General features: G+C 51.9%; 2 protein-coding genes across 8 annotated transcripts in view; both read left to right on the top strand.

The window, feature by feature from the left end:
• mblac1 (metallo-beta-lactamase domain containing 1) overlaps positions 1–24,597 on the top strand; it is a 420,822-nt gene that overhangs the window by 380,960 nt on the left and 15,265 nt on the right. The gene's annotated exons all lie outside the window — the stretch shown is intronic.
• On the top strand, positions 4,578–24,597 carry LOC147091039 (programmed cell death protein 10-like). Its single transcript, XM_085977470.1, has 5 exons — positions 4,578–4,724; positions 8,169–8,298; positions 11,569–11,647; positions 19,507–19,589; positions 24,349–24,597. Exons 1-5 carry the CDS (start codon positions 4,607–4,609, stop codon positions 24,428–24,430), a joined length of 492 nt encoding a protein of 163 aa, XP_085833596.1. The 5' UTR covers positions 4,578–4,606; the 3' UTR covers positions 24,431–24,597.

A 24,597-nucleotide genomic window follows, 5' to 3' on the forward strand; every position in this document is an offset into this window, starting at 1 on the left:
CAGGCCCCTCTCTCTCTCTCTCTCTCCCTCACTCCCAGGCCCCTCTCTCTCTCTCTCTCTCCCTCACTCCCAGGCCCCTCTCTCTCTCTCTCTCTCCCTCACTCCCAGGCCCCTCTCTCTCTCTCTCTCTCCCTCACTCCAGGCCCCTCTCTCTCTCTCTCTCTCCCTCACTCCCAGGCCCCTCTCTCTCTCTCTCTCTCCCTCACCTCCAGGCCCCTCTCTCTCTCTCTCTCTCCCTCACTCCCAGGCCCCTCTCTCTCTCTCTCTCTCTCCCTCACTCCCAGGCCCCTCTCTCTCTCTCCTCTCTCTCCCTCACTCCCAGGCCTCTCTCTCTCTCTCTCTCTCCTCACTCCCAGGCCTCTCTCTCTCTCTCCTCACTCCCAGGCCCCTCTCTCTCTCTCTCTCCCTCACTCCCAGGCCCCTCTCTCTCTCTCCCTCACTCCCAGGCCTCTCTCTCTTCACCTCCTCCCAGCCTCTCTCTCTCTCTCCCTCACTCCCAGGCCTCTCTCTCTTCACCTCACTCCCAGGCCTCTCTCTCTCTCTCCCTCACTCCCAGGCCTCTCTCGCTTCACCTCACTCCCAGGCCTCTCTCTCTCTCTACCTCACTCCCAGGCCTCTCTCTCTCTCTACCTCACTCCCAGGCCTCTCTCTCTCTACCGCATGTAATGATGTCAGCAAATAGTGATGTTATTTGCCTGTTCGATTATGATGCCTTAATAGCATGATTGCAGGTATTGATTACTTATGCCTGACCAGCAGAGGTCATGTGACCGAGAGAAGCAAGGCAGAGAGTATTAGTTTCATTCTAGATGCATCACACCACAGTGTGTTCTGTAAAGGCTGTTAAAAAGAGTTGAATAGACTTTAGATTAAAACTCATTCTCTTCATAAATGACTCATTATTGAACCCACAAAGAAATCAATACACCTCACTCCCAGCCCTCTCTCTACCTCACTCCAGTCCCCTCTCTCTCTCTCTCTACCTCACTCCCAGGCCCGCTCTCTCTCTACCTCACTCCCAGGCCTCTCTCTCTCTACCTCACTCCCAGGCTTCTCTCTCTCTCTCTCTCTACCTCACTCCCAGGCCTCTCTCTCTCTCTACCTCACTCCCAGGCCCCCTCTCTCTCTACCTCACTCCCAGGCCTCTCTCTCTCTACCTCACTCCAGGCCCCCCTCTCTCTCTACATCACTCCCAGGCCCACCTCTCTCTCTACATCACTCCCAAGCCTCTCTCTCTCTACCTCACTCCCAGGCCTCTCTCTCTCTCTCTCTACCTCAGGCCTCTCTCTCTCTCTACCTCACTCCCAGGCCTCTCTCTACCTCACTCCCAGGCCTCTCTCTCTCTACCTCACTCCCAGGCCTCTCTCTCTCTCTCTACCTCACTCCCAGGCCTCTCTCTCTCTCTACCTCACTCCCAGGCCTCTCTCTCTCTCTACCTCACTCCCAGGCCCCTCTCTCTCTACCTCACTCCCAGGCCCCTCTCTCTTTCTCTACCTCACTCCCAGGCCCCTCTCTCTCTACCTCACTCCCAGGCCCTCTCTCTCTCTCTCTCTCTCTCTACCTCACTCCCAGGCCTCTCTCTCTCTCTCTACCTCACTCCAGGCCCCTCTCTCTCTCTACCTCACTCCCAGGCCTCTCTCTCTCTCTACCTCACTCCCAGGCCTCTCTCTCTCTCTACCTCACTCCCAGGCCTCTCTCTCTCTCTACCTCACTCCCAGGCCTCTCTCTCTCTCTTTACCTCACTCCAGGCCTCTCTCTCTCTACCTCACTCCCAGGCCTCTCTCTCTCTCTTTACCTCACTCCCAGGCCTCTCTCTCTCTACCTCACTCCCAGGCCTCTCTCTCTCTCTACCTCACTCCCAGGCCTCTCTCTCTCTCTACCTCACTCCCAGGCCTCTCTCTCTCTCTACCTCACTCCCAGGCCTCTCTCTCTACCTCACTCCCAGGCCTCTCTCTCTCTCTACCTCACTCCCAGGCCTCTCTCTCTCTCTACCTCACTCCCAGGCCTCTCTCTCTACCTCACTCCCAGGCCTCTCTCTCTCTCTACCTCACTCCCAGGCCTCTCTCTCTCTCTACCTCACTCCCAGGCCTCTCTCTCTCTCTCTCTCTCTACCTCACTCCCAGGCCCCTCTCTCTCTCTCTCTACCTCACTCCCAGGCCCCTCCCACTCTACCTCACTCCCAGGCCCCTCTCTCTCTACCTCACTCCCAGGCCCCTCTCTCTCTACCTCACTCCCAGGCCTCTATTCCTACCTCACTCTCAGGCCTCTATTCCTACCTCACTCCCAGGCCTCTCTCTCTCTACTCACTCCCAGGCCCCTCTCTCTCTACCTCACTCCCAGGCCTCTCTCTCTCTCTACCTCACTCCCAGGCCTCTCTCTCTCTCTACCTCACTCCCAGGCCTCTCTCTCTCTCTCTACCTCAATCCCAGGCCTCTCTCTCTACCTCACTCCCAGGCTCTCTCTCTCTCTCTCTCTCTACCTCACTCCCAGGCCTCTCTCTCTCTACCTCACTCCAGGCCCCTCTCTCTCTACCTCACTCCCAGGCCTCTCTCTCTCTACCTCACTCCAGGCCTCTATCCTACCTCACTCCCAGGCCTCTATCCTACCTCACTCCCAGGCCTCTCTCTCTCTACCTCACTCCCAGGCCCCTCTCTCTCTACCTCACTCCCAGGCCTCTCTCTCTCTACCTCACTCCCAGGCCCTCTATCCCTACCTCACTCCAGGCCTCTCTCTCTCTACCTCACTCCCAGGCCCCTCTCTACCTCACTCCAGGCCTCTCTCTCTACTCACTCCTGGCCTCTCTCTCTACCTCACTCCCAGGCCTCTCTCTCTCTCTATCTCACTCCCAGGCCCCCTCTCTCTCTACCTCACTCCCAGGCCCCTCTCTCTCTCTACCTCACTGCCAGGCCTCTATCCCACCTCACTCCCAGGCCTCCCTCTCTCTACCTCACTCCCAGGCCTCTATCCTACCTCACTCCCAGGCCTCTCTCTCTCTACCTCACTCCCAGGCCCCTCTCTCTCTACCTCACTCCCAGGCCCCGCTCCTCTCTACCTCACTCCAGGCCCCGCTCTCTATACCTCACTTCCAGGCCCCTCTCTCTCTCTACTCACTGCCAGGCCTCTATCCCCACCTCACTCCCAGGCCTCCCTCTCTCTACCTCACTCCCAGGCCTCCCTCTCTCTACCTCACCCCCAGGCCTCTCTGTCTCTACCACACTCCCAGGCCTCTATCCCTACCTCACTCCCAGGCCTCTCTCTGTCTCTACCACACTCCCAGGCCTCTATCCCTACCTCACTCCCAGGCCTCTCTCTCTCTCTACCTCACTCCCAGGCCTCTCTCTCTCTACCTCACTCCCAGGCCCCTCTCTCTCTACCTCACTCCCAGGCCCCGCTCTCTCTACCTCACTCCCAGGCCCCGCTCTCTCTACCTCACTCCAGGCCTCTCTCTCTCTACCTCACTTCAGGCCCCTCTCTCTCTACCTCACTCCAGGCCTCTCTCTCTCTCTACCTCACTCCCAGGCCCCTCTCTCTCTCTCTCTACCTCACTCCCAGGCCCCTCTCTCTCTCTCTCTACCTCACTCCCAGGCCTCTCTCTCTCTCTACCTCACTCCCAGGCCTCTCTCTCTCTCTACCTCACTCCCAGGCCTCTCTCTCTCTCTACCTCACTCCCAGGCCTCTCTCTCTCTCTACCTCACTCCCAGGCCTCTCTCTCTCTCTACCTCACTCCCAGGCCTCTCTCTCTCTCTACCTCACTCCCAGGCCTCTCTCTCTCTCTCTACCTCACTCCCAGGCCTCTCTCTCTCTCTCTACCTCACTCCCAGGCCTCTCTCTCTCTCTCTCTACCTCACTCCCAGGCCTCTCTCTCTCTCTCTCTACCTCACTCCCAGGCCTCTCTCTCTCTCTCTACCTCACTCCCAGGCCTCTCTCTCTCTCTACCTCACTCCCAGGCCTCTCTCTCTCTCTACCTCACTCCCAGGCCTCTCTCTCTCTCTACCTCACTCCCAGGCCTCTCTCTCTCTCTACCTCACTCCAGGCCTCTCTCTCTCTCTACCTCACTCCAGGCCTCTCTCTCTCTCTACCTCACTCCCAGGCCTCTCTCTCTCTCTACCTCACTCCCAGGCCTCTCTCTCTCTCTCTACCTCACTCCCAGGCCTCTCTCTCTCTCTACCTCACTCCCAGGCCTCTCTCTCTCTCTACCTCACTCCCAGGCCTCTCTCTCTCTCTACCTCACTCCCAGGCCTCTCTCTCTCTCTACCTCACTCCCAGGCCTCTCTCTCTCTCTACCTCACTCCCAGGCCTCTCTCTCTCTCTACCTCACTCCCAGGCCTCTCTCTCTCTCTACCTCACTCCCAGGCCTCTCTCTCTCTCTACCTCACTCCAGGCCTCTCTCTCTCTCTACCTCACTCCCAGGCCTCTCTCTCTCTCTACCTCACTCCCAGGCCTCTCTCTCTCTCTACCTCACTCCCAGGCCTCTGAGGTTCCCTTCTCAATAAGTTATTTTTCCCCTAAAGAAAAAACAGAGAACATTATGAGAATATTTATTGCTGTTGTTTTGTGACAGAATGTGGTTGATTGGCGCTGTTTTGTGTGTTGAATCAAGGCCGAGATGAAGAACCCAGGCCTTTGCCAGGACCTCATCCTGAAAATCCTGGAACAGGAGACCGTAGATGTGGACGTTAGCTACACGGATGCCCTGCTCCGCATGTCTGGGCTGGACGCCAGGGGTACGGTTATGTTTGCACTCACTGGACGGGCTGGTCATGACCTCGGCTCACTGTCACCTCACAGCAGGAACACCAGGCACGGAGCAAGAAAAGGCCATTGGGCCCATCAAGCCTGCTCCTCCCACTGACCACCTACAATCTGCTCTCTCCAGCTCTGGCCCAGTGGGAAGCTCTCTGGCCTCCGAGTCAGAAGGTTGTGGGTGCCAGCCCCGCTGCAGGACGTAACCATGTAACCCAGGCTGATCTAGCTCTTACAGTACGAGATGTTTGCCATCTTTCAGATGAGATGTGGGCGTAGAAAGATACCACGGCACTATTGGAAGAAGAACATAATAAATAGGAGCAGGAATAGGCCACTTGGCCCCTCGAGCCTGCTCCGCCATTCAATAAGATCATGGCTGATCTTGGGCTCAAAGCCACTTCCCTGCCCACTCCCCATAACCCTTCACTCCCTTATCTTGCAAAAATCTCTCTATCTCCACCTTAAATGTATTTAATGACCCAGCCTCCACGGCTCTCTGGGGCAGAGAATTCCACAGATTTACGACCCTCAGAGAAGAAATTCCTCCTCATCTCAGTTCTAAAAGGGCGGCCCTTTATTCTGAGACTGTGCCCCCGAGTTCTAGATTTCCCCACGAGGGGAAACATCCTCTCTGCGTCTACCTTGTCGAGCCCCCTCAGTATCTTATATGTTTCAATAAGATCGCCTCTCATTTTTCTAAACTCCAATGAGTATAGGCCCAACCTGCTCAACCTTTCCTCATAAGTCAACCCCCTCATCTCTGGAATTAACCCAGTGAATCGTCTCTGAACTGCCTCCAATGCAAGTATATCCTTCCTTAAATAAGGAGACCAAAACTGTACGCAGTACTCCAGGTGTGGTCTCACCAATACCCTGTACAGTTGTAGCAGGACTTCCCTACTTTTATACTCCAACCCCCTTGCAATAAAGGCCAACATTCCATTTGCCTTTTTGATTACTTGCTGTACCTACATGCTAACTTTTTGTGTTTCATGCGCAAGGACCCCCAGGTCCCTCTGAACTGTAGTATTTTGTAATCTCTCTCCATTTAAATAATAATTTGCTTTTTTATTTTTCCTGCCAAAGTGGATAACCTCGCACTTTCCCACATTATACTCCATCTGACAAATGTTTGCCCACTCACCTAGCCTGTCTATAAAGAAGATAGGAGCAGGAGTAGGCCATTCGGCCCCTCGAGCCTGCTCCGCCATTCAATGAGATCATGGCTGATCATCCAAATTCACTACCCTGTCCCTGCTTTCTCCCCATATCCCTTGATCCCTTTAGCCTTAAAAAATATATCCAACTCCTTCTTGAATATATTTAATGAATTGGCCTCCACTGCCTTCTGTGGTAGAGAATTCCACAGGTTCACCACTCTCTGGGTGAAGAAATTCCTCCTCATCTCTGTCCTAAATGGTTTACCCCTTATCCTTAGACTGTGACCCCTGGTTCTGGACTCCCCGACCATCGGGAACATCCTCCCTGCATCTAGTCTGTCTAGTCCTGTTAGAATTTTATAAGTTTCAGTAAGATCCCCTCTCATTCTTCTAAACTCCAGCGAGCATAAGCCCAATCGACCCAATTTCTCCTCATACGTCATTCCTGCCATCCCAGGTATCAGTCTGGTGAATCTTCGCTGCACTCCCTCCATGGCAAGAACATCCTTCCTCAGATAAGACGACCAAAACTGCACACAATACTCAAGGTGTGGTCTCACCAAGGCCCTGTACAACTGCAGCAAGACATCCTTGTTCCTGTACTCAAACCCTCTCGCTATGAAGGCCAACATACCATTTGCCTTCTGAACCGCCTGCTGCACCTGCATGCTTACCTTCAGCGACTGGTGCACAAGGACACCCAGGTCTTGTTGCACTTCCCCTTCTCCCAATCTATTGCCATTCAGATAATAATCTGCCTTCCTGTTTTTGCCACCAAAGTGGATAACCTCGCATTTAAGTGGATAACATCCCTTTGCAGATTCCTTGAGTCCTCTGCACAACTTGCTTTCCCACCCAGCTTTGTAAAGAGCAGGGGGAGTTCTTCCCTGGAGTCCTGGCTAATACTTACCCCTCAACCAAAAACATATTAACCGGCCAAACAGCTGATTGTTGTTTGTGGGACTTGGCAGCGCACAAAATGGCTGACATGTTACCCAAATAAGTCAACAATGTGAACTTAAGGGTGAGAACAGACCATTGGTGCCCTGCCTCAGGATAAGGGGTCGGCCATTTAGGACCGAGATTGAGGAGGAATTTCTTCACTCAGAGGGATGCGAATCTTTGGAATTCTCAACCTCAGAGGGACGTGGAGGCTGAGTGGTTGAGTACATTAGATTTTTGGATTCTAGGGGAATCAAGGGATATGGGGATCGGCTGGGAAAGTGGAGTTGAGGTCAAAGATCAGCCATGATCAGCCAGTATTTGTAGGGAAATGGTGTTAGGGAAATTGACGGGATTGAAGGCCGATAAATCCCCAGGGCCTGATAATCTACATCCTAGGGTACTTAAGGAAGTGGCCCTAGAAATAGTAGATGCATTGCTGGTCATCTTCCAGAACTTGATAGACTCTGGAACAGTTCCCATGGATTGGAGGGTCGCTAATGTAACCCCACTATTTGAAAAAGGTGGTAGAGAGAAAACGGGGAATTATAAACCGGTAGGCCTGACATCGGTAGTGGGGAAAATGCTAGAGTCCATTATAAAAGATGTAATAGCAGAGCACTTGGAAAACAGTGACAGGATCGGACAAAGTCAACATGGATTTACAGAAGGTAAATCGTGCTTGACTAACCTACTGGAAGTTTTTGAGGATGTAACTGGTAGAATAGATAAGGGAGAACCAGTGGATGTGGTGTATTTGGACTTTCAGAAGGCTTTCGATAAGGTCCCGCATAAGAGATTTGCGTGCAAAGTTAAAGCACATGGGATTGGGGGCAAGGTACTGACTTGGATAGAGATCTGGTTGGCAGGCAGGAAGCAAAGAGTTGGAATAAACGGGTCTTTTTCCGAGTGGCAGGCAGTGACTAGTGGGGTACCGCAGGGATCGGTCCTTGGACCCCAGCTTTGTGTCGTCTGCAAACTTGGAGATATTACATCTAGTTCCCTCGTCTAGATCATTTATATTCAAGAAGGAGTTGGATATATTTCTTAAGGCCAAAGGGATCAAGGGATATAGGGAGAAAGCAGGGACAGGGTACTGAGTTTGGATGATCAGCCATGATCGCATTGAATGGCGGAGCAGGCTCGAAGGGCCGAATGGCCTACTCCTGCTCTGAATTCTAATATTCTTATGTCCCTGGTGCCCTGTCTCCGGTGTTGAATGATGCCTGGTCTCTTTGTTGAATTGCCTACTCACTGGTAAATGCTGTAAACAGGTGGGAAGGATACCCAGCGTGACCCTGTCATGTTTCATTTATCTAGGGCCTTTAGACCAGGACGTAGAAGACAAAGATTTATCAGAACTGAGAGAGAAAGGACTGGCACTGAGGAATATCCTGAGTGAGATTGCGGATAACATCAACAACAGGAAGCAGTTCATGGAGACCATCAGGTCAGTCTCAGGGTCGGTCAGGGTGGTCGGTCAGTCAGGGTGGTCGGTCAGTCAGGGTGGTCGGTCAGTCAGGGTCAGTCAGGGTCGGTCAGTCAGTGTCTGTCAGTCAGGGTCGGTCAGTCAGGGTCGGTCAGTCAGGGTCTGTCAGTCATGGTCGGTCAGTGTCTGTCAGTCAGGGTGGTCGGTCAGTCAGGGTGGTCGGTCAGTCAGGGTGGTCGGTCAGTCGGGGTCGGTCAGTCGGGGTCGGTCAGTCAGGGTCGGTCAGTCAGGGTCGGTCAGTCAGGGTCGGTCAGTCAGGGTCGGTCAGTCATGGTCGGTCAGTCAGGGTGGTCGGTCAGTCATGGTGGTCGGTCAGTCAGGGTGGTCGGTCAGTCAGGGTGGTCGGTCAGTCAGGGTGGTCGGTCAGTCGGGGTCGGTCAGTCGGGGTCGGTCAGTCAGGGTCGGTCAGTCAGGGTCGGTCAGTCAGGGTCGGTCAGTCAGGGTCGGTCAGTCAGGGTCGGTCAGTGTCTGTCAGTCAGGGTGGTCGGTCAGTCAGGGTGGTCGGTCAGTCAGGGTGGTCGGTCAGGGTCGGTCAGTCGGGGTCGGTCAGTCAGGGTCGGTCAGTCAGGGTCAGTCAGTCAGGGCCAGTCAGTCAGGGCCAGTCAGGGTCTGTCAGTCAGGGTCAGTCAGTCAGTCAGGGCCAGTCAGTCAGGGCCAGTCAGGGTCTGTCAGTCAGGGTCAGTCAGTCAGTCAGGGCCAGTCAGTCAGGGCCAGTCAGGGTCTGTCAGTCAGGGTCGGTCAGTCAGGGTCGGTCAGTCAGGGTCGGTCAGTCACAGTCAGTCAGGGTCGGCCAGGGTGGTCGGTCAGTCAGGGTGGTCGGCCAGTCAGGGTCGGTCAGTCAGGGTCAGTCAGGGTCGGTCAGTCAGGGTCGGTCAGTCAGGGTCGGTCAGTCAGGGTCGGTCAGTCAGGGTCAGTCAGGGTCGGTCAGTCAGGGTCGGTCAGTCAGGGTCGGTCAGTCAGGGTCGGTCAGTCACAGTCAGTCAGGGTCGGCCAGGGTGGTCGGTCAGTCAGGGTGGTCAGCCAGTCAGGGTCGGTCAGTCAGGGTCAGTCAGGGTCGGTCAGTCAGGGTCGGTCAGTCGGGGTCGGTCAGTCGGGGTCGGTCAGTCGGGGTCGGTCAGTCGGGGTCGGTCAGTCGGGGTCGGTCAGTCGGGGTCGGTCAGTCAGGGTCGGTCAGTCAGGGTCAGTCGGTCAGTCAGGGTCAGTCAGTCAGTCAGGGTCAGTCAGTCAGTCAGGGTCAGTCAGTCAGGGTCAGTCAGTCAGGGTCGGTCAGTCAGGGTCGGTCAGTCAGGGTCGGCCAGGGTGGTCGGTCAGTCAGGGTGGGTCAGTCAGTGTCGGTCAGTCAGGGTCGGTCAGTCAGAGTCGGTCAGTCAGGGTCGGTCAGTCAGGGTCAGCCAGGGTCGGTCAGTCAGGGTTAGGGTCAGTCAGGGTTGGTCAGTCAGGGTCGGTCAGCCAGGGTCGGTCAGTCAGGGTCAGCCAGGGTCGGTCAGTCAGGGTTAGGGTCAGTCAGGGTTGGTCAGTCAGGGTCGGTCAGTCAGGGTCGGTCAGTCAGGGTGGCCGGTCAGGGTCGGTCAGTCAGGGTCCGTCAGTCAGGGTCGGTCAGTCAGGGTCAGCCAGGGTCGGTCAGTCAGGGTCAGTCAGGTTCAGTCAGGTTCAGTCAGTCAGGGTCCGTCAGTCAGTTTCGGTCAGTCAGGGTCAGTCAGGGTCGGTCAGTCAGGGTCGGTCAGTCAGGGTTGGTCAGTCAGGGTCAGTCAGGTTCAGTCAGTCAGGGTCCGTCAGTCAGTTTCGGTCAGTCAGGGTCGGTCAGTCAGGGTCGATCAGTCAGGGTCGGTCAGTCAGTGTCGGTCAGTCAGGGTCGGTCAGTCAGTGTCGGTCCGTCAGGGTCGGTCAGTCAGGGTCGGTCAATCAGGGTCGGTCACCAGGGTCGGTCAGTCAGTTAGGGTCGGTCAGTCAGGGTCGTTCGGTCAGTCAGGGTTGGTCAGTCAGGGTCGGTCAGTCAGGGTCGGTCAGTCAGTGTCTGTCAGTCATGGTCGGTCGGTCAGTCAGGGTCGGTCAGTCAGGGTCGGTCAGTCAGGGTCGGTCAGTCAGGGTCGGTCAGTCAGTGTCTGTCAGTCATGGTCGGTCGGTCAGTCAGGGTCGGTCAGTCAGGGTGGTCAGTCAGAGTGGTCGGTCAGTCAGGGTGGTCGGTCAGTCAGGGTGGTCGGTCAGTCAGGGTGGTCGGTCAGTCAGGGTCGGCCAGTTAGTATCTGTCAGTCAGGGTCGGTCAGTGTCTGTCAGTCAGGGTCCGTCAGTCAGGGTGGTCCGTTTGTCAGGGTCGGTCGGTCAGTCAGGGTCGGTCAGTCAGTCTCCATCAGTCAGGGTTGGTCAGTCAGGGTCGGTCAGTCAGGGTCAGTCAGGTTCAGTCAGTCAGGGTCCGTCAGTCAGTTTCGGTCAGTCAGGGTCGATCAGTCAGTGTCGGTCAGTCAGTGTCGGTCAGTCAGTTTCGGTCAGTCAGTGTCGGTCAGTCAGTGTCGGTCAGTCAGGGTCGGTCAGTCAGGGTCGGTCAGTCAGGGTCGGTCTATCAGGGTCGGTCACCAGGGTCCATCAGTCAGGGTCCGTCAGACAGTCAGGGTCGGTCAGTCAGGGTCGGTCAGTCAGGGTCGGTCAATCAGGGTCGTTCACCAGGGTCGGTCGGTCAGTCAGGGTCATTCGGTCAGTCAGGGTGGTCCCTCAGTCAGGGTCGGTCAGTCAGGGTCGGTCAGTCAGTCAGGGTCGGTCAGTCAGGGTCGGTCAGTCAGGGTCGGTCAGTCAGGGTCGGTCAGTCAGGGTGGTCCCTCAGTCAGGGTCGCTCAGTCAGGGTAGTCCCTCAGTCAGGGTGGCGCGTCATGGTGGTCCGTCAGTCAGTGATGCCTTACTCGATTGCGCGTGGCTCGGTTTCCTCATGAGCGTGTGTGGGTCAGGCATTGAACGCTACCCGCCCGTGTGCGCACCCACCGCAGGGCTCTGAATCTTGGAGGGAACCACACTGCGATCGCACTGGTCGGCGGAGCGGCTCGACATAAGGCGACTTTGCTGCTTGTGGGATCCTGCTGTGCGCACCTTGACTGCTGCGTTTCTGACGCTGCAATGGCTGTCGCCCGTGAAGTGCTTTGGACCGTCCGGAGGTCGTGAAAGGCGCTATAGAAATGCAAACCCTTCCTTTCTGATCTGCTGCTAATGCTAAGCCAATTAATGTGTTCCGATTGTTTCCTACAGGGAGTCAGCTTTAGCCATCAAGAATATGTTGAACAAGGTTTCTGATCTGATCAAGAAATTTCCCCCAGAGACCCGTCAGGTGATATATTACGAATCAGTGGATTACCGTGCCAAAAAATACAGGAAACTCTTTTTAATCCGGCACCGACGGGACCGGCGTGTTGCTGGTTCATCAAAAATTCCGGATAACTGAGTGCTATAGTAAAAGATATGGAGAGCTGAGAGCTTCGTATACAGCAACAAACCCTGTTGCTTAGCAACAGGTGCAGAACAATGGCCACAATATCCAAGCGTCCCTGTTGCTTAGCAACAGCTGCAGCCACACCCGATTGCACAGCCACAGATCGAGGAAGGCCAGTAATATGAAGTAAAACTTACCTTAACCTACTCCTGAATTTTGCCGGTTAACTGAGATTTCCGATTATTTAGGTGCCGATAAATCGAGAGTTTCCTATTACAAATCAAAGTGTTACAAATGATTGTATTGCAGTCTTGTCCAATAGGACTCGCTGGCATTAAGAGCAAGAGGATCACTAAAGTACGAGTCGGGCCTATCAGGGGTCATAAAGGGTAACCTGTGTGTGGAGGCGGAAGACGTGGGTGTGGTTCTTAATGAACACTTTGGGCGCGATCTTGCCAGCCCTGGGGAGGCGGGTTTGGAGGTGGGACTGCTGGGAAAATGGCAGAGGCAGAACCCTAACCCTAACCCAACCCGCCTCTGTGCCATCTTCCCAGGAGGTGGGTACCCGACCCGCGCTGGGAGCCGCCTCCTCGAGTCGGGAAGGGGATTAGTGCCAATTAACAGGCAGTTTTTTTCGATGATTCCTATTTTGCCACCTAAAGCGCGGGCTTCCTGACGGCTCCGAACCTCGCCAGGGTCAGCAAGGCGGGCCGTGGGTCTGCGGGAGGTCGGAGGGGCCGAGATGTGCAGGTGAGTGATGGGTGCATGTGTGCAGAGGTAAGTGTGTGAGGTCAGTGTTGAGTGTTTTAAAAGCTTTACTTACCTTTGCTTCTTCCTCCAGGCTTCATCCCTTCAGGTCTCGGGAGTCCCTCATCTCACCGGCAGAGAGAGCAGAATGGCTGCTGCACTCTCCAATGCATCAGCCTTCTGCTTCCTGCTCAGGAGAGATCTCTAAGTGAGCCTGTGTCCCAGGTCTCAACTTAGAGGACGGATTGTCAGTGATTGACAGCTTCACAGAGCTCTCAAACGATGACAATTCATCTGTCAAAAGCTCTTGACAGATGAATTGTCAATCGCTGACGTCACATAAGAACATAAGAACATAAGAAATAGGAGCAGGAGTAGGCCAATCGGCCCCTCGAGCCTGCTCCACCATTCAATAAGATCATGGCTGATCTGATCCTAACCTCAAACCTTCTATCACTCTCCATCCCACCCGAACCCATGTGATCTCCCGGGAGAGGCGAAAAACCAGATAAAAAACCCAATGGCCAATTTGGGAGAAAAAATCTGGGAAATTCCTCTCCGACCCATCTAGGCGATCGAAACTCGTCCAGGAGATCACTCTGTCCCTATATTTTCTACAGTACTTACCTTCTGTAAAGGCGATCTCCACCCCAGCCAAGAACAGGAATAAAACCATCTCCTGAAATCTAACACAGAATTAGAACACAAGAAGTAGGAACAGAACCAGGCTACACGGCCCCTGGGCCCGCTCCACTACCCACAGGGCCATGACCATTCCGAACCTAGACTCATGTCCAATTTCCTGCCCGCTCCCCGTAACCCTTAATTCCCTTTACTTCTAGGAAACTATCTATTTCTGTTTTAAATGTATTTAATGATGTAGCTTCCACAGCTTTCTGGGGCAGCAAATTCCACAAACCTACCACCCTCTGAGTGAAGAAGTTTCTCCTCATCTCAGTTTTGAAAGAGCAGCCCCTTATTTTAAGATTATGCCCCCTAGCTCTAGTTTCACCCATCATTGGGAACATCCTCACCGCATCCACCTGATCAAGCCCCTTCACAATCTTATATGTTTCAATAAGATCGCCTCTCATTCTTCTGAACTCCAATGAGTAGAGTCCCAATCTACTCAACCTCTCCTCATATGACCACCCCCTCATCCCCGGGATTAACCGAGTGAACCTTCTTTGTACTGACTCGAGAGCAAGTATGTCTTTTCTTAAGTATGGACACCAAAACTGTATGCAGTATTCCAGGTGCGGTCTCACCAATACCTTGTAGAACTGCAGCAATACCTCCCTGTTTTTATATTCTATCCCCCTAGCAATAAAAGCCAACATTCCATTGGCCTTCTTGATCACTTGCTGCACCTGCATACTAACTTTTTGAGTTTCGTGCACCAGGACCCCCAGATCCCTTTGTACTACAGTACTTTCCAGTTTCTTGCCATTAAGATAATAACTTGCTCTATGATATTTCCTGCCAAAGTGCATAACCTCACACTTTCCAGTATTGTATTCCATCTGCCAAATCTCTGCCCACTTACTTAGCCTGTCTATGTCACTTTGCAGGTTTTTTATGTCCTCCTCACTCACTACTTTCCCTCCCATCTTAGTATCATATAGAAACATAGAAGATAGAAGCAGGAGTAGGCCATTCGGCCCTTTGAGCCTGCTCCGCCATTCAACGAGATCATGGCTGATCATCCAAACCCTAGCACCCGGTCCCTACACCGACAGCCATCCCACCCAAGCCCTATCCCCGTAACCCCGTAACCCCATGTATTTAATCCCCCCTAACACTAAGGGCCAATTTTTTTTATCATGGCCAATCAACCTAACCCGCACATCTTTGGACTGTGGGAGGAAACCGGAGCACCCGGAGGAAACCCACACAAACACGGGGAGAATGTGCAAACTCCACACAGACAGTCACCCGAGGCCGGATTTGAACCCGGGCCCCTGGCGCTGTGAGGCAACAGTGCTAACCACTATGCCACCGTGCTGCCCATCATCTGCAAACTTTGATATGTTACACTCGGTCCCCTCCTCCAAATTGTTAATATAGATTGTAAAGAGTTGGGGACCCAGCACTGACCCCTGCGGAACACCACTAGTTACTGATTGCCAGTCTGAGAATGAACCATTTATCCCAACTCTCTGCTTTCTCTTAGAGAGCCAATTCTCCACCCACGCCAGAATATTACCCCCAATCCCGTTATTTTTTATCTTGAGCAATAATCTTTTGTGTGGCACCTTGTCAAATGCCTTTTGGAAGTCTAAATACACTACGCCCACTGGTTCTCCTTTATCCACCCTGTATGTTACTTCCTCAAAGAACTCAAGCAAATTTGTCAAACATGACTTCCCCTTCATGAAACCATGCTGAGTTTGTCCTATTAAATTATGTTTATCCAAATGTCCCATTACTGTCTCCTTAATAATGGACTCTAACATTTTACCAACCACAGATGTTAGGCTAACAGGTCTATAGTTTCCAGCCTTCTGCCTACTACCCTTTTTAAATAAGGGTGTTACATTAGCAGTTTTCCAATCTGCCGGGACCTTTGCTGAGTCCAGGGAGTTTTGGAAAATTATTACCAATGCATCCACAATCCCTACCGCCACTTCCCTCAAGACCCTAGGATGTAAGCCATCAGGTCCAGGGGATTTATCCAGCTTAAGTCCCATTATTTTACCAAGTACCACTTCCTTAGTGATTTTAATCGTATTTAGCTCCTCTCCCCCTAGAGCCCCCTGTTTGTCCAGTGTTGGGATATTCTTAGTGTCCTCTACCGTAAAGACTGATACAAAATATTTGTTCAGCGTTATTGCCATCTCCATGTTTCCCACCATTAATTTCCCAGTCTCATCCTCTAAGGGACCAACATTTACTTTAGCCACCCTTTTTCTTTTTATATAACTATAGAAACTTTTGCTATCCGTTTTTATATTTTTTGCTAATTTACTTTCATAATCTATCTTCCCTTTCTTAATCAATCTTTAAGATATTTTTTGCTGTCTTTTAAAGACTTCCCAATCTTCTATCTTCCCACTAGATTTGGCTACCTTATATGCCCTTGTTTTTAGTCGGATACTATCCTTAATTACTTTACTTAGCCACAGATGGCTATCTTTTCTTTTATACCCTTTCTTCCTCAGTGGAATATATTTTTTTTGGAAGATGTAAAATAACTCCTTAAATGTACACCACTGATCATGTACCGTCTTACCCTTTAATCTATTTTCCCAGTGCACTCTAATCAATTCTGCTCTCATACCTTCATAGTCTCCTTTATTCAAGCTCAGCACGCTTGTTTGAGATCCAACCTTCTCACCCTCTACTTGAATATGGAATTCAACCATGTTATGGTCACTCATTCCAAGGGGATCCTTTACTAGGACATTTTTAATTAATCCTGTCTCATTACACAGGACCAAATCTAAGGTTGCTTGCCCCCTGGTCGGTTCAGTTACATACTGCTCAAGAAACCCATCCCTAATACACTCAATGAACTCATCCTCAAGGCTGCTCTGCCCAGTTTGATTTGTCCAGTTAATATGATAGTTAAAATCCCCCATAATTATAGCTGTTCCCTTATTACAAGCCTCAACTATTTCCTGATTAATACTCCGTCCAACAGAGTTGCAACTGTTCGGAGGCCTATAGGCTACGCCCACTAGTGTTTTTTTCCCCTTATTATTCCTTATCTCTACCCAAACTGTTTCACTATCCTGCTCCTTTGACCCAATATCATTTCTCTGTATTATAGTGATTCCTTCCTTTATTAACATAGCCACCCCACCTCCCCTCCCTTCCTGCCTGTCCTTCCTGATTGTTAAATAACCTGGTATGTTTAATTCCCTGTCAAGGTCACCCTGCAGCCATGTTTCTGTAATGGCCACAAGATCATACCCATATGTAGTTATTTGTGCCGTTAACTCATTCATTTTGTTACGAATGCTACGTGCATTCAGATAAAGAACTTTCAAATATGTACTTTCAAACCAGTAACCAGGTGTCCCTTAATTGGCCTGCTGAGCCCGCTGGGCGGGCTTAACAAGGTCAATCAAGGGGAAATAGCATGGGTTGGCCGGACGCCGATGGAGGCGGGACTACAACCCAACAAGCAGCAGTCTCACCTCCATCACGTCCCCATTGGCAAAACCACCCCATTTGCGTCTGTTTTCACAAAAGAGAGGGACGAAGCAGACATTGCGATCAGGGAGGAGGTGTGTGAAATATTAGATGAAATAAACATAGTGAGAGAGGAAGTATTAAGGGGTTTAGCATCTTTGAAAGTGGATAAATCCCCAGGCCCGGATAAAATGTATCCCAGACTGTTAAAAGAAATAAGAGAGGAAATATCAGAGGCTCTGACCATCATTTTCCAATCCTCTCTGACTACAGGTGTGGTGCCAGAGGACTGGAGGACTGCTAACGGGGTACCGTTGTTTAAAAAGGGAGAAAGGGATAGACCGAGTAATTACAGGCCAGTCAGCCTAACCTCGGTGGTGGGAAAATTCTTGGAAAAAATTCAGAGGGACAGGATAAATCTTCATTTAGAAAGACACGGATTAATCAGGGACCGTCAGTGTGGATTTCATAGATTCACGGAATCATAGAATGTTACAGCACGGAAGGAGGCCATTTCGGCCCCTCGTGTCCGCGCCGGCCGACAAAGAGATATCCAGCCTAATCCCACTTCCCGGCTCTTGGTCCGTAGCCCTGCAGGTTACGGCACTTCAAGCGCACATCCAAGTACTTTTTAAATGTGGTTAGGGTTTCTGCCTCTCCCACCCTTTCAGGCAGTGAGTTCCAGACCCCCACAATCCTCTGGGTGAAGAAATTTCCCCTCAAATCCCCTCTAAACCTTCCCCCAATTACTTTAAATCTGTGCCCCCTGGTTTTTGACCCCTCTGCTAAGGGAAATAGGTCCTTTCTGTCCACTCTATTCAGGCCCCTCATAATTTTGTACACCTCAATAAAGTCTCCCCTCAGCCTCCTCTGTTCCAAGGAAAACAGACCCAGCCTATCCAGTCTTTCCTCGTAGCTAAGATTCTCTACTCCTGGTAACATCCTTGTAAATCTCCTCTGTACCCTCTCTAGTGCAATCACATCTTTCCTGTAATGTGGTGACCAGAACTGCACGCAGTACTCTAGCTGAGGCCTAACCAGTGTTTTATACAGTTGAAGCATAACCTCCCCTGCTCTTGTATTCTATGCCATGGCTAATAAAGGCAAGCACTCCATATGCCTTCTTAACCACCTTATCTACCTGGCCTGCTACCTTCAGGGATCTGTGGACATGCACTCCAAGGTCCCTTTGTTCCTCTACACTACTCACTGTCCTACCATTTAATGTGTATTCCCTTTCCTTGTTAGCCCTCCCCAAATGCATTATCTCACACTTCTCCGGATTGAATTCCATTTGCCACTGTTCTGCCCACCTGACCAATTTATTGATATCTTCCTGCAGTCTGCAGCTTCCTTCTTCAGTATCAACCACACAGCCGATTTTAGTATCATCTGCAAACTTCTTAATCATACCCCCTATATGGATGTTGCCAGGACTGGAGCATTTTAGCTACGAGGAACGATTGGATAGGCTGGGGTTGTTTTCTTTGGAACAGAGGAGGCTGAGGGGAGATTTAATTGAGGTGTATAAAATCATGAGGGGCCTAGATAGAGTGGATAGAAAGGACCTATTAACGATTTGGAGGAGGGGACCGAGTGTAACATATCAAAGTTTGCAGATGATACTAAGATGGGAGGGAAAGTAGTGAGTGAGGAGGACATAAAAAACCTGCAAGGGGACATAGACAGGCTAAGTAAGTAGGCAGAGATTTGGCAGATGGAATACAATACTGGAAAGTGTGAGGTTATGCACTTTGGCAGGAAAAATCGTAGAGCAAGTTATTATCTTAATGGCAAGAAACTATAAAGTACTGAAGTACAAAGGGATCTGGAGGTCCTGGTGCACGAAACTCAAAAGGTTAGCATGCAGGTACAGCAAGTGATTAAGAAGGCCAATGGAATGTTGGCTTTCATTGCTAGGGGGATAGAATATAAAAATAGGGAGGTATTGCTTCAGTTGTACAAGGTATTGGTGAGACCGCACCTGGAATACTGCATACAGTTTTGGTGTCCATACTTAAGAAAAGACATACTTGCTCTCGAGTCAGTACAAAGAAGGTTCACTTGGTTAATCCCGGGGATGAGAGGATGGACATATGAGGAGAGGTTGAGTAGATTGGGACTCTACTCATTGGAGTTCAGAAGAATGAGAGGCGATCTTATTGAAACATATAAGATTGTGAAGGGGTTGGATCGGGTGGATGCGGGGAGAATGTTCCCGATGATGGGTGAAACTAGAACTAGGGGGCATAGTCTTAGAATAAGGGGCTGCTTTTTCAAAACTGAGATGAGGAGGAACTACTTCACTCAGAGGGTGGTAGGTCCATGGAATATGCTGCCCCAAAAAGCTGTAGAAGCTACATCATTACATAAATTTAAAACAGAAATAGACAGTTCCCTAGAAGTAAAGGGAATTAAGGGTTACGGGGAGAGGGCAGGAATTTGGACATGAGTCTAGGTTCGGATCGGTCATGGCCCTGTGGGTAGGGTAGGGTAGCGGAGCGGGCCCAGGGGCCGTGTAGCCTGATCCTGCTCCTATTTCGTGTGTCTAATTCTGTTAGATTCAGGAGATGGTTCTGTGATAGTAGATTGGCGGTTAGGATCAGATCAGCCATGATCTTATTGAATGGCGGAGCAGGCTCGAGGGGCCGATTGGCCTACTCCTGCTCCTATTTCTTATGTTCTTATATATTTCCCTTAGCAGAGGGGTCGATAACCAGGGGGCTGCAGAATACCCAGCCTCTGACCTGCTCTTGTTGCCACAGTGTTTATGTGGCTGGCCCAGTTAAGTTTCTGGTCAATGGTGACCCCCAGGGTGCTCTTCCACTACTCTGACCCACAGTTCTATATTTCTGATCTTATTTCCTTCGCAGGGCCTCAACCAGAGGAAAAAGGAATTTGTAATCGCTTCCAAAGCCTTCAGCGATACTTTGAAAAAGTATTTCAGCGACCACAGGTGAGATTAAGTTTTGCTATGTATTTGTTAAACTCCTGCCCCCCCCCCCCCGCCGACCTCCCCCACCGTCCCCAGCACGGACTCTCGCTGGTGTACCCTGCCCTCAAGTTGCCCCGCCCGAGCGCCCATTCCTTGCTTGTGGTCCGGCGCCGGAAGGCTATTTGACTGCAGAGGGCATCGCGCCCACCCCGGACCGAGCCCGATCCTCTTCCTCACGAGACGCGCACATCCCAACTCCAACCCCGGCCTTCCATTTGTTTGTTTTTTCCACCCCCCCCCCCCCCCCGCCTGATGTCGTTTGTCGTGCTCTCCCTCCCACCCCCAGCGGACGGCAGTTTTTTTTATGTTTAACTCTTTGCCGACCACATACCCGCAGCATAACAAAGACCGCCTACTTCCACCTCCGTAACATCGCCCGTCTCCACCCTTGCCTCAGCTCATCCGCTGCTGAAACCCTCATCCATGCCTTTGTTACCTCGAGACTTGACCATTCCAACGCACTCCTGGCCGGCCTCCCACATTCCACCCTACATAGACCTGAGATCATCCAAAACTCGGCTGCCCGTGTCCTAACTCGCACCAAGTCCCGTTCACCCATCACCCCCTGTGCTCGCTGACCTACATTGGCTCCCGGTTAAGCAGCGCCTCGATTTCAAAATTCTCATCCTTGTTTTCAAATCCCTCCATGGCCTCGCCCCTTCCTATCTCTGTAATCTCCTCCAGCCCCACAACCCCCCGAGGTATCGGCGCTCCTCTAATTCTGCCCTCTTGAGCATCCCTGATTATAATCGCTCCACCATTGGTGGCCGTGCCTTCTGTTGCCTGGGCCCTAAGCTCTGGAATTCCCTCCCTAAACCTCTCCGCCTCGCTACCTCTCTCTCCTCCTTTAAGACGCTCCTTAAAACCTACCTCTTTGACCAAGCTTTTGGTCACCTGCCCTAATTTATCCTTATGTGGCTCGGTGTTAAATTTTTCTTGTCTCAAAATACTCTTGTGCAGCACCTTGGGACGTTTTACTACGTTAAAGGCGCTATATAAATACAGGTTGCTGTTGTTGTTTTCATTGACGAGAACTTCAGGTTAAAATCAGCAGTAAACAGGTACAGCGGGTTATGGCACTGTCCTATGATGAGAGGTTGTGTAGAATGGGCCGATACTCTCTGGAGTTTAGAAGAATGAGAGGTGATCTCATTGAAACATACAAGATTCTGAAGGGGATTGACAGGGTAGGTGCTGAGAGGTTGTTTCCCCCTGGCTGGGGAATCTAGAACCAGGGGTCACAGTCTCAGGATAAGGGGTCGGCCATTTAGGACTGAGATGAGGAGGAATTTCTTCACTCAGAGGGTGGTGAATCTTTGGAATTCTCTGCCCCAGAGGGCTGTGGAGGCTCCGTCGTTGAGTATATTCAAGGCTGAGATCGATAGATTTTTGGACTCTAGGGGAATTAAGGGATATTGGGATCGGGCGGGAGAGTGGAATTGAGGTCAATGATCAGCCATGATCTTATTGAATGGCGGAGCAGGCTCGAGGGGCCGAATGGCCGACTCCTGCTCCTAGTTTGACTGTACCACCAGAAGTGTCTTCATCCGGTGTCCACATGCATGTAGCTCCAGTCCAGTCTGCGGATAGCAAGCGGGAGTGCTCATAGAATCCTAGAACGGCACAGCGCAGAAGGAGGCCATTACGGCCCGTCGAGCCTGTGCCGGCTCTTGCGAAGAATTTTCAGTTCACGGTTACAAAGAAATTGGAAATAAGAAGCTGGTGTCAGCAAACGTGAGCACGAAGCTCTCAGACTGTGGTTAAAAACCCATCTGTGAAGGAGGCCTGCTGTCCTTACCCAGTCTGGGCTACAGAGGGCACCAGTCCCACAACAAACCAAGGGTTGCCAACAGGCTACATCCCTGGAGGTGTCATCGCATTGCCAACCGCCTCACCCAGTCGAACAGCAGTTTTCCCCCCCTGCATCTGCAATATTTATATAACTAATCAACAAAAGAATGAAAAATACATTTTTTTCTAATGCCCCTTCTATGGGGAGAAGGCAGGGACAGGGTACTGAATTTGGATGATCAGCCATGATCTCATTGAATGGCCGAGCAGGCTCGAGGGGCCGAATGGCCTACTCCTGCTCCTATCTTCTATGTTTTCTAAGGGCTGGATTATTCTCTTCGAACTATTGGTAAAGAAAGAATGAAAGGCTTTGCATTTCTCCAACGGCTTTCACGACCACCAGACGTCTCAAAGTGCTTTACAGCCAATGAAGAACCTTTTGAAGTGTGGTCACTGTTGTAATGTGGGAAATGTAGGGGGTTTTGGTTTGGGGTTTGTGTCTGGCCAGTCAGGCGTACCTGAGCTGCCCCAGCCCCGTGCGGTTCGAATCGCTTCCACTCTGGTTCTGACCACCGGACTTATTACGAGCAGCGATATAAACAAAACGAGACCCCGTGGTTTGGTGCAAAGAAAACTAATGTTTATTAAAAATAGAGAAAAATAAACACTATACAGAGAAAAATCACTGTGTATGTAACACAATTACACTTAGCGGGGGAGGAGAAACGGACACATCGAGGGAAAATGACTAAAATGACAATTTTAGCAATCCCCTTAACTCCCACCCTTTACACCTATCTAAGTTGTCTTGCGATGGGCCAGAAAGTTTATGCTCACCAGTCTCAGATGTTAGAACGCCTGCTCCGTGCCCCGTTGCCTGCCGATGTCTTTATCTTCTTGATGGTGAGGCAGGGCACCGGAGTCCAGGCGAGAGAGAGAGAGAGAGGGAAATGGCTTCCTGAGGGATTACTTATACCCCTTTCTGGGAGCCCTTATCACTCGCCAGATCAGCCTGTTTCTTTGTCTGACCTGGACGTGTTGAAGTCTATACAAAGGAAACCGATCTGGGCCCATCGACCTGGATGGCCGGTTAATCGGTCTTTAAACGTCCCACAAGTGTTTTCCTTTGTGTGACTGGTCTTGTGATGGGGCCATTCCTGTTTTAATGCCCCGTTGATCGTTTCCAAACAGTGTTGAAGTCAGCTAACGAAGGTCTGAATGCAGCTATTAGCCGTTGATTATCTGTGCAAACGGCCTTGATGGGTTTTAATCAGAGGCCCAAATGCCACTGTTTGCTTCTCATAGATAAATGCAGAAGGCCTGACTGCCTTCTAATTTCTGGAACATTCCTTCTTTGTCAGTCCAAACCTGAACTTTGCAGGTCTTGGCCATGAGGTTGACCGCAGCCATCTTGTTGAGCCCTGGAGCCCTGGATTTTAAACTCAGTCCAGCCAGGGTTCCTCCAATAAGCCAGAAGTAAATCTTCAGGGGAGACATGAAATTTGCGAATCCTTTCGGAAATGCGGCAGGCAATTTGCGCAAAGCAAGATCCCACACACAGCAATGTGCTCATGACCGGATCATCTGTTTTAGTGATGTTGATTGAGGGATAAATATTGGCCCAGGACACCGGGGAGATCTCCCCTGCTCTTCTTCGAAATAGTGGCCGTGGGATCTTTTACATCCACCTGAGAGAGCAGACGGGGCCTCGGTTTAACGTCTCATCCGAAAGATGGCACCTACGACAGTGCGGCGCTCCCTCAGTACCGCCCCTCCGACAGTGCGGCACTCCCTCAGTACTGCCCCTCCGACAGTGCGGCGTTCCCTCAGTACTGCCCCTCCGACAGTGCGGCGCTCCCTCAGTACTGCCCCTCCGACAGTGCGGTGCTCCCTCAGTACTGCCCCTCCGACAGTGCGGTGCTCCCTCAGTACTGCCCCTCCGACAGTGCGGCACTCCCTCAGTACTGCCCCTCCGACAGTGCGGCGTTCCCTCAGTACTGCTCCTCCGACAGTGCGGCGTTCCCTCAGTACTGCCCCTCCGACAGTGCGGCGCTCCCTCAGTACTGCCCCTCCGACAGTGCGGCACTCCCTCAGTACTGCCCCTCCGACAGTGCGGCGTTCCCTCAGTACTGCCCCTCCGACAGTGCGGCGTTCCCTCAGTACTGCCCCTCCGACAGTGCGGCGCTCCCTCAGTACTGCCCCTCCGACAGTGCGGCGCTCCCTCAGTACTGCCCCTCCGATAGTGCGGTGCTCCCTCAGTACTGCCCCTCCGACAGTGCGGCGCTCCCTCAGTACTGCCCCTCCGACAGTGCGGTGCTCCCTCAGTACTGCCCCTCCGATAGTGCGGTGCTCCCTCAGTACTGCCCCTCCGACAGTGCGGCGCTCCCTCAGTACTGCCCCTCCGACAGTGCGGTGCTCCCTCAGTACTGCCCCTCCGACAGTGCGGCGCTCCCTCAGTACCGCCCCTCCGACAGTGCGGCACTCCCTCAGTACTGCCCCTCCGACAGTGTGGCGCTCCCTCAGTACTGCCCCTCCGACAGTGCGGCTCTCCCTCAGTACTGCCCCTCTGACAGTGCAGCACTCCCTCAGTACTGCCCCTCTGATAGTGCGGCGCTCCCTCAGTACTGCCCCTCCGACAGTGCAGCGCTCCCTCAGTACTGCCCCTCCGACAGTGCGGCGCTCCCTCCGTACCGCCCCGCCGACAGTGTGGCACAGCTGTATAATGTCTCGTTATATATTGCTGTATGGCAGAGTTGCACTCATCCCGCTCGGAACTCAATCCCGGCTTTGTGAACCTGTCACAAAAACGCGGAGCAGAATCCAGCTGAGCTGGTGGAATGGGCCGCTGCTGACTAAAATACGGACTGGATCCTGCCTGTGGGGATTGGCTTGTAACGGACTTCTCTCTGCCTCCTCTTCCCTCTGCCAGGAATTCCGATGTAATCATTGGCGCGCTGACCCTTATTCACCAGATCAATCTGCTGGTGCAAGCCTTTGCCAATGCCCAGTAGAACACTCCCAAGACGTAGCTCACCCGAGAACCGGCATTGAATCCTTCGGCGTTACATTTTGTGGGACTTGGATCAGCAGGAAGACCGAAGATTGAAATTGAGTAAATAATAATTTTGACGTTGTGTGCAAAGGTGTTGGTAGAAATTAATAAATCGTGTTGAATGAT

Source organism: Somniosus microcephalus, unplaced genomic scaffold (genome assembly GCF_052327205.1).
Source record: "Somniosus microcephalus isolate GS21.2 unplaced genomic scaffold, FLI_Smic_1.0 unresolved_chr4, whole genome shotgun sequence".
Taxonomy (NCBI): domain Eukaryota; kingdom Metazoa; phylum Chordata; class Chondrichthyes; order Squaliformes; family Somniosidae; genus Somniosus; species Somniosus microcephalus.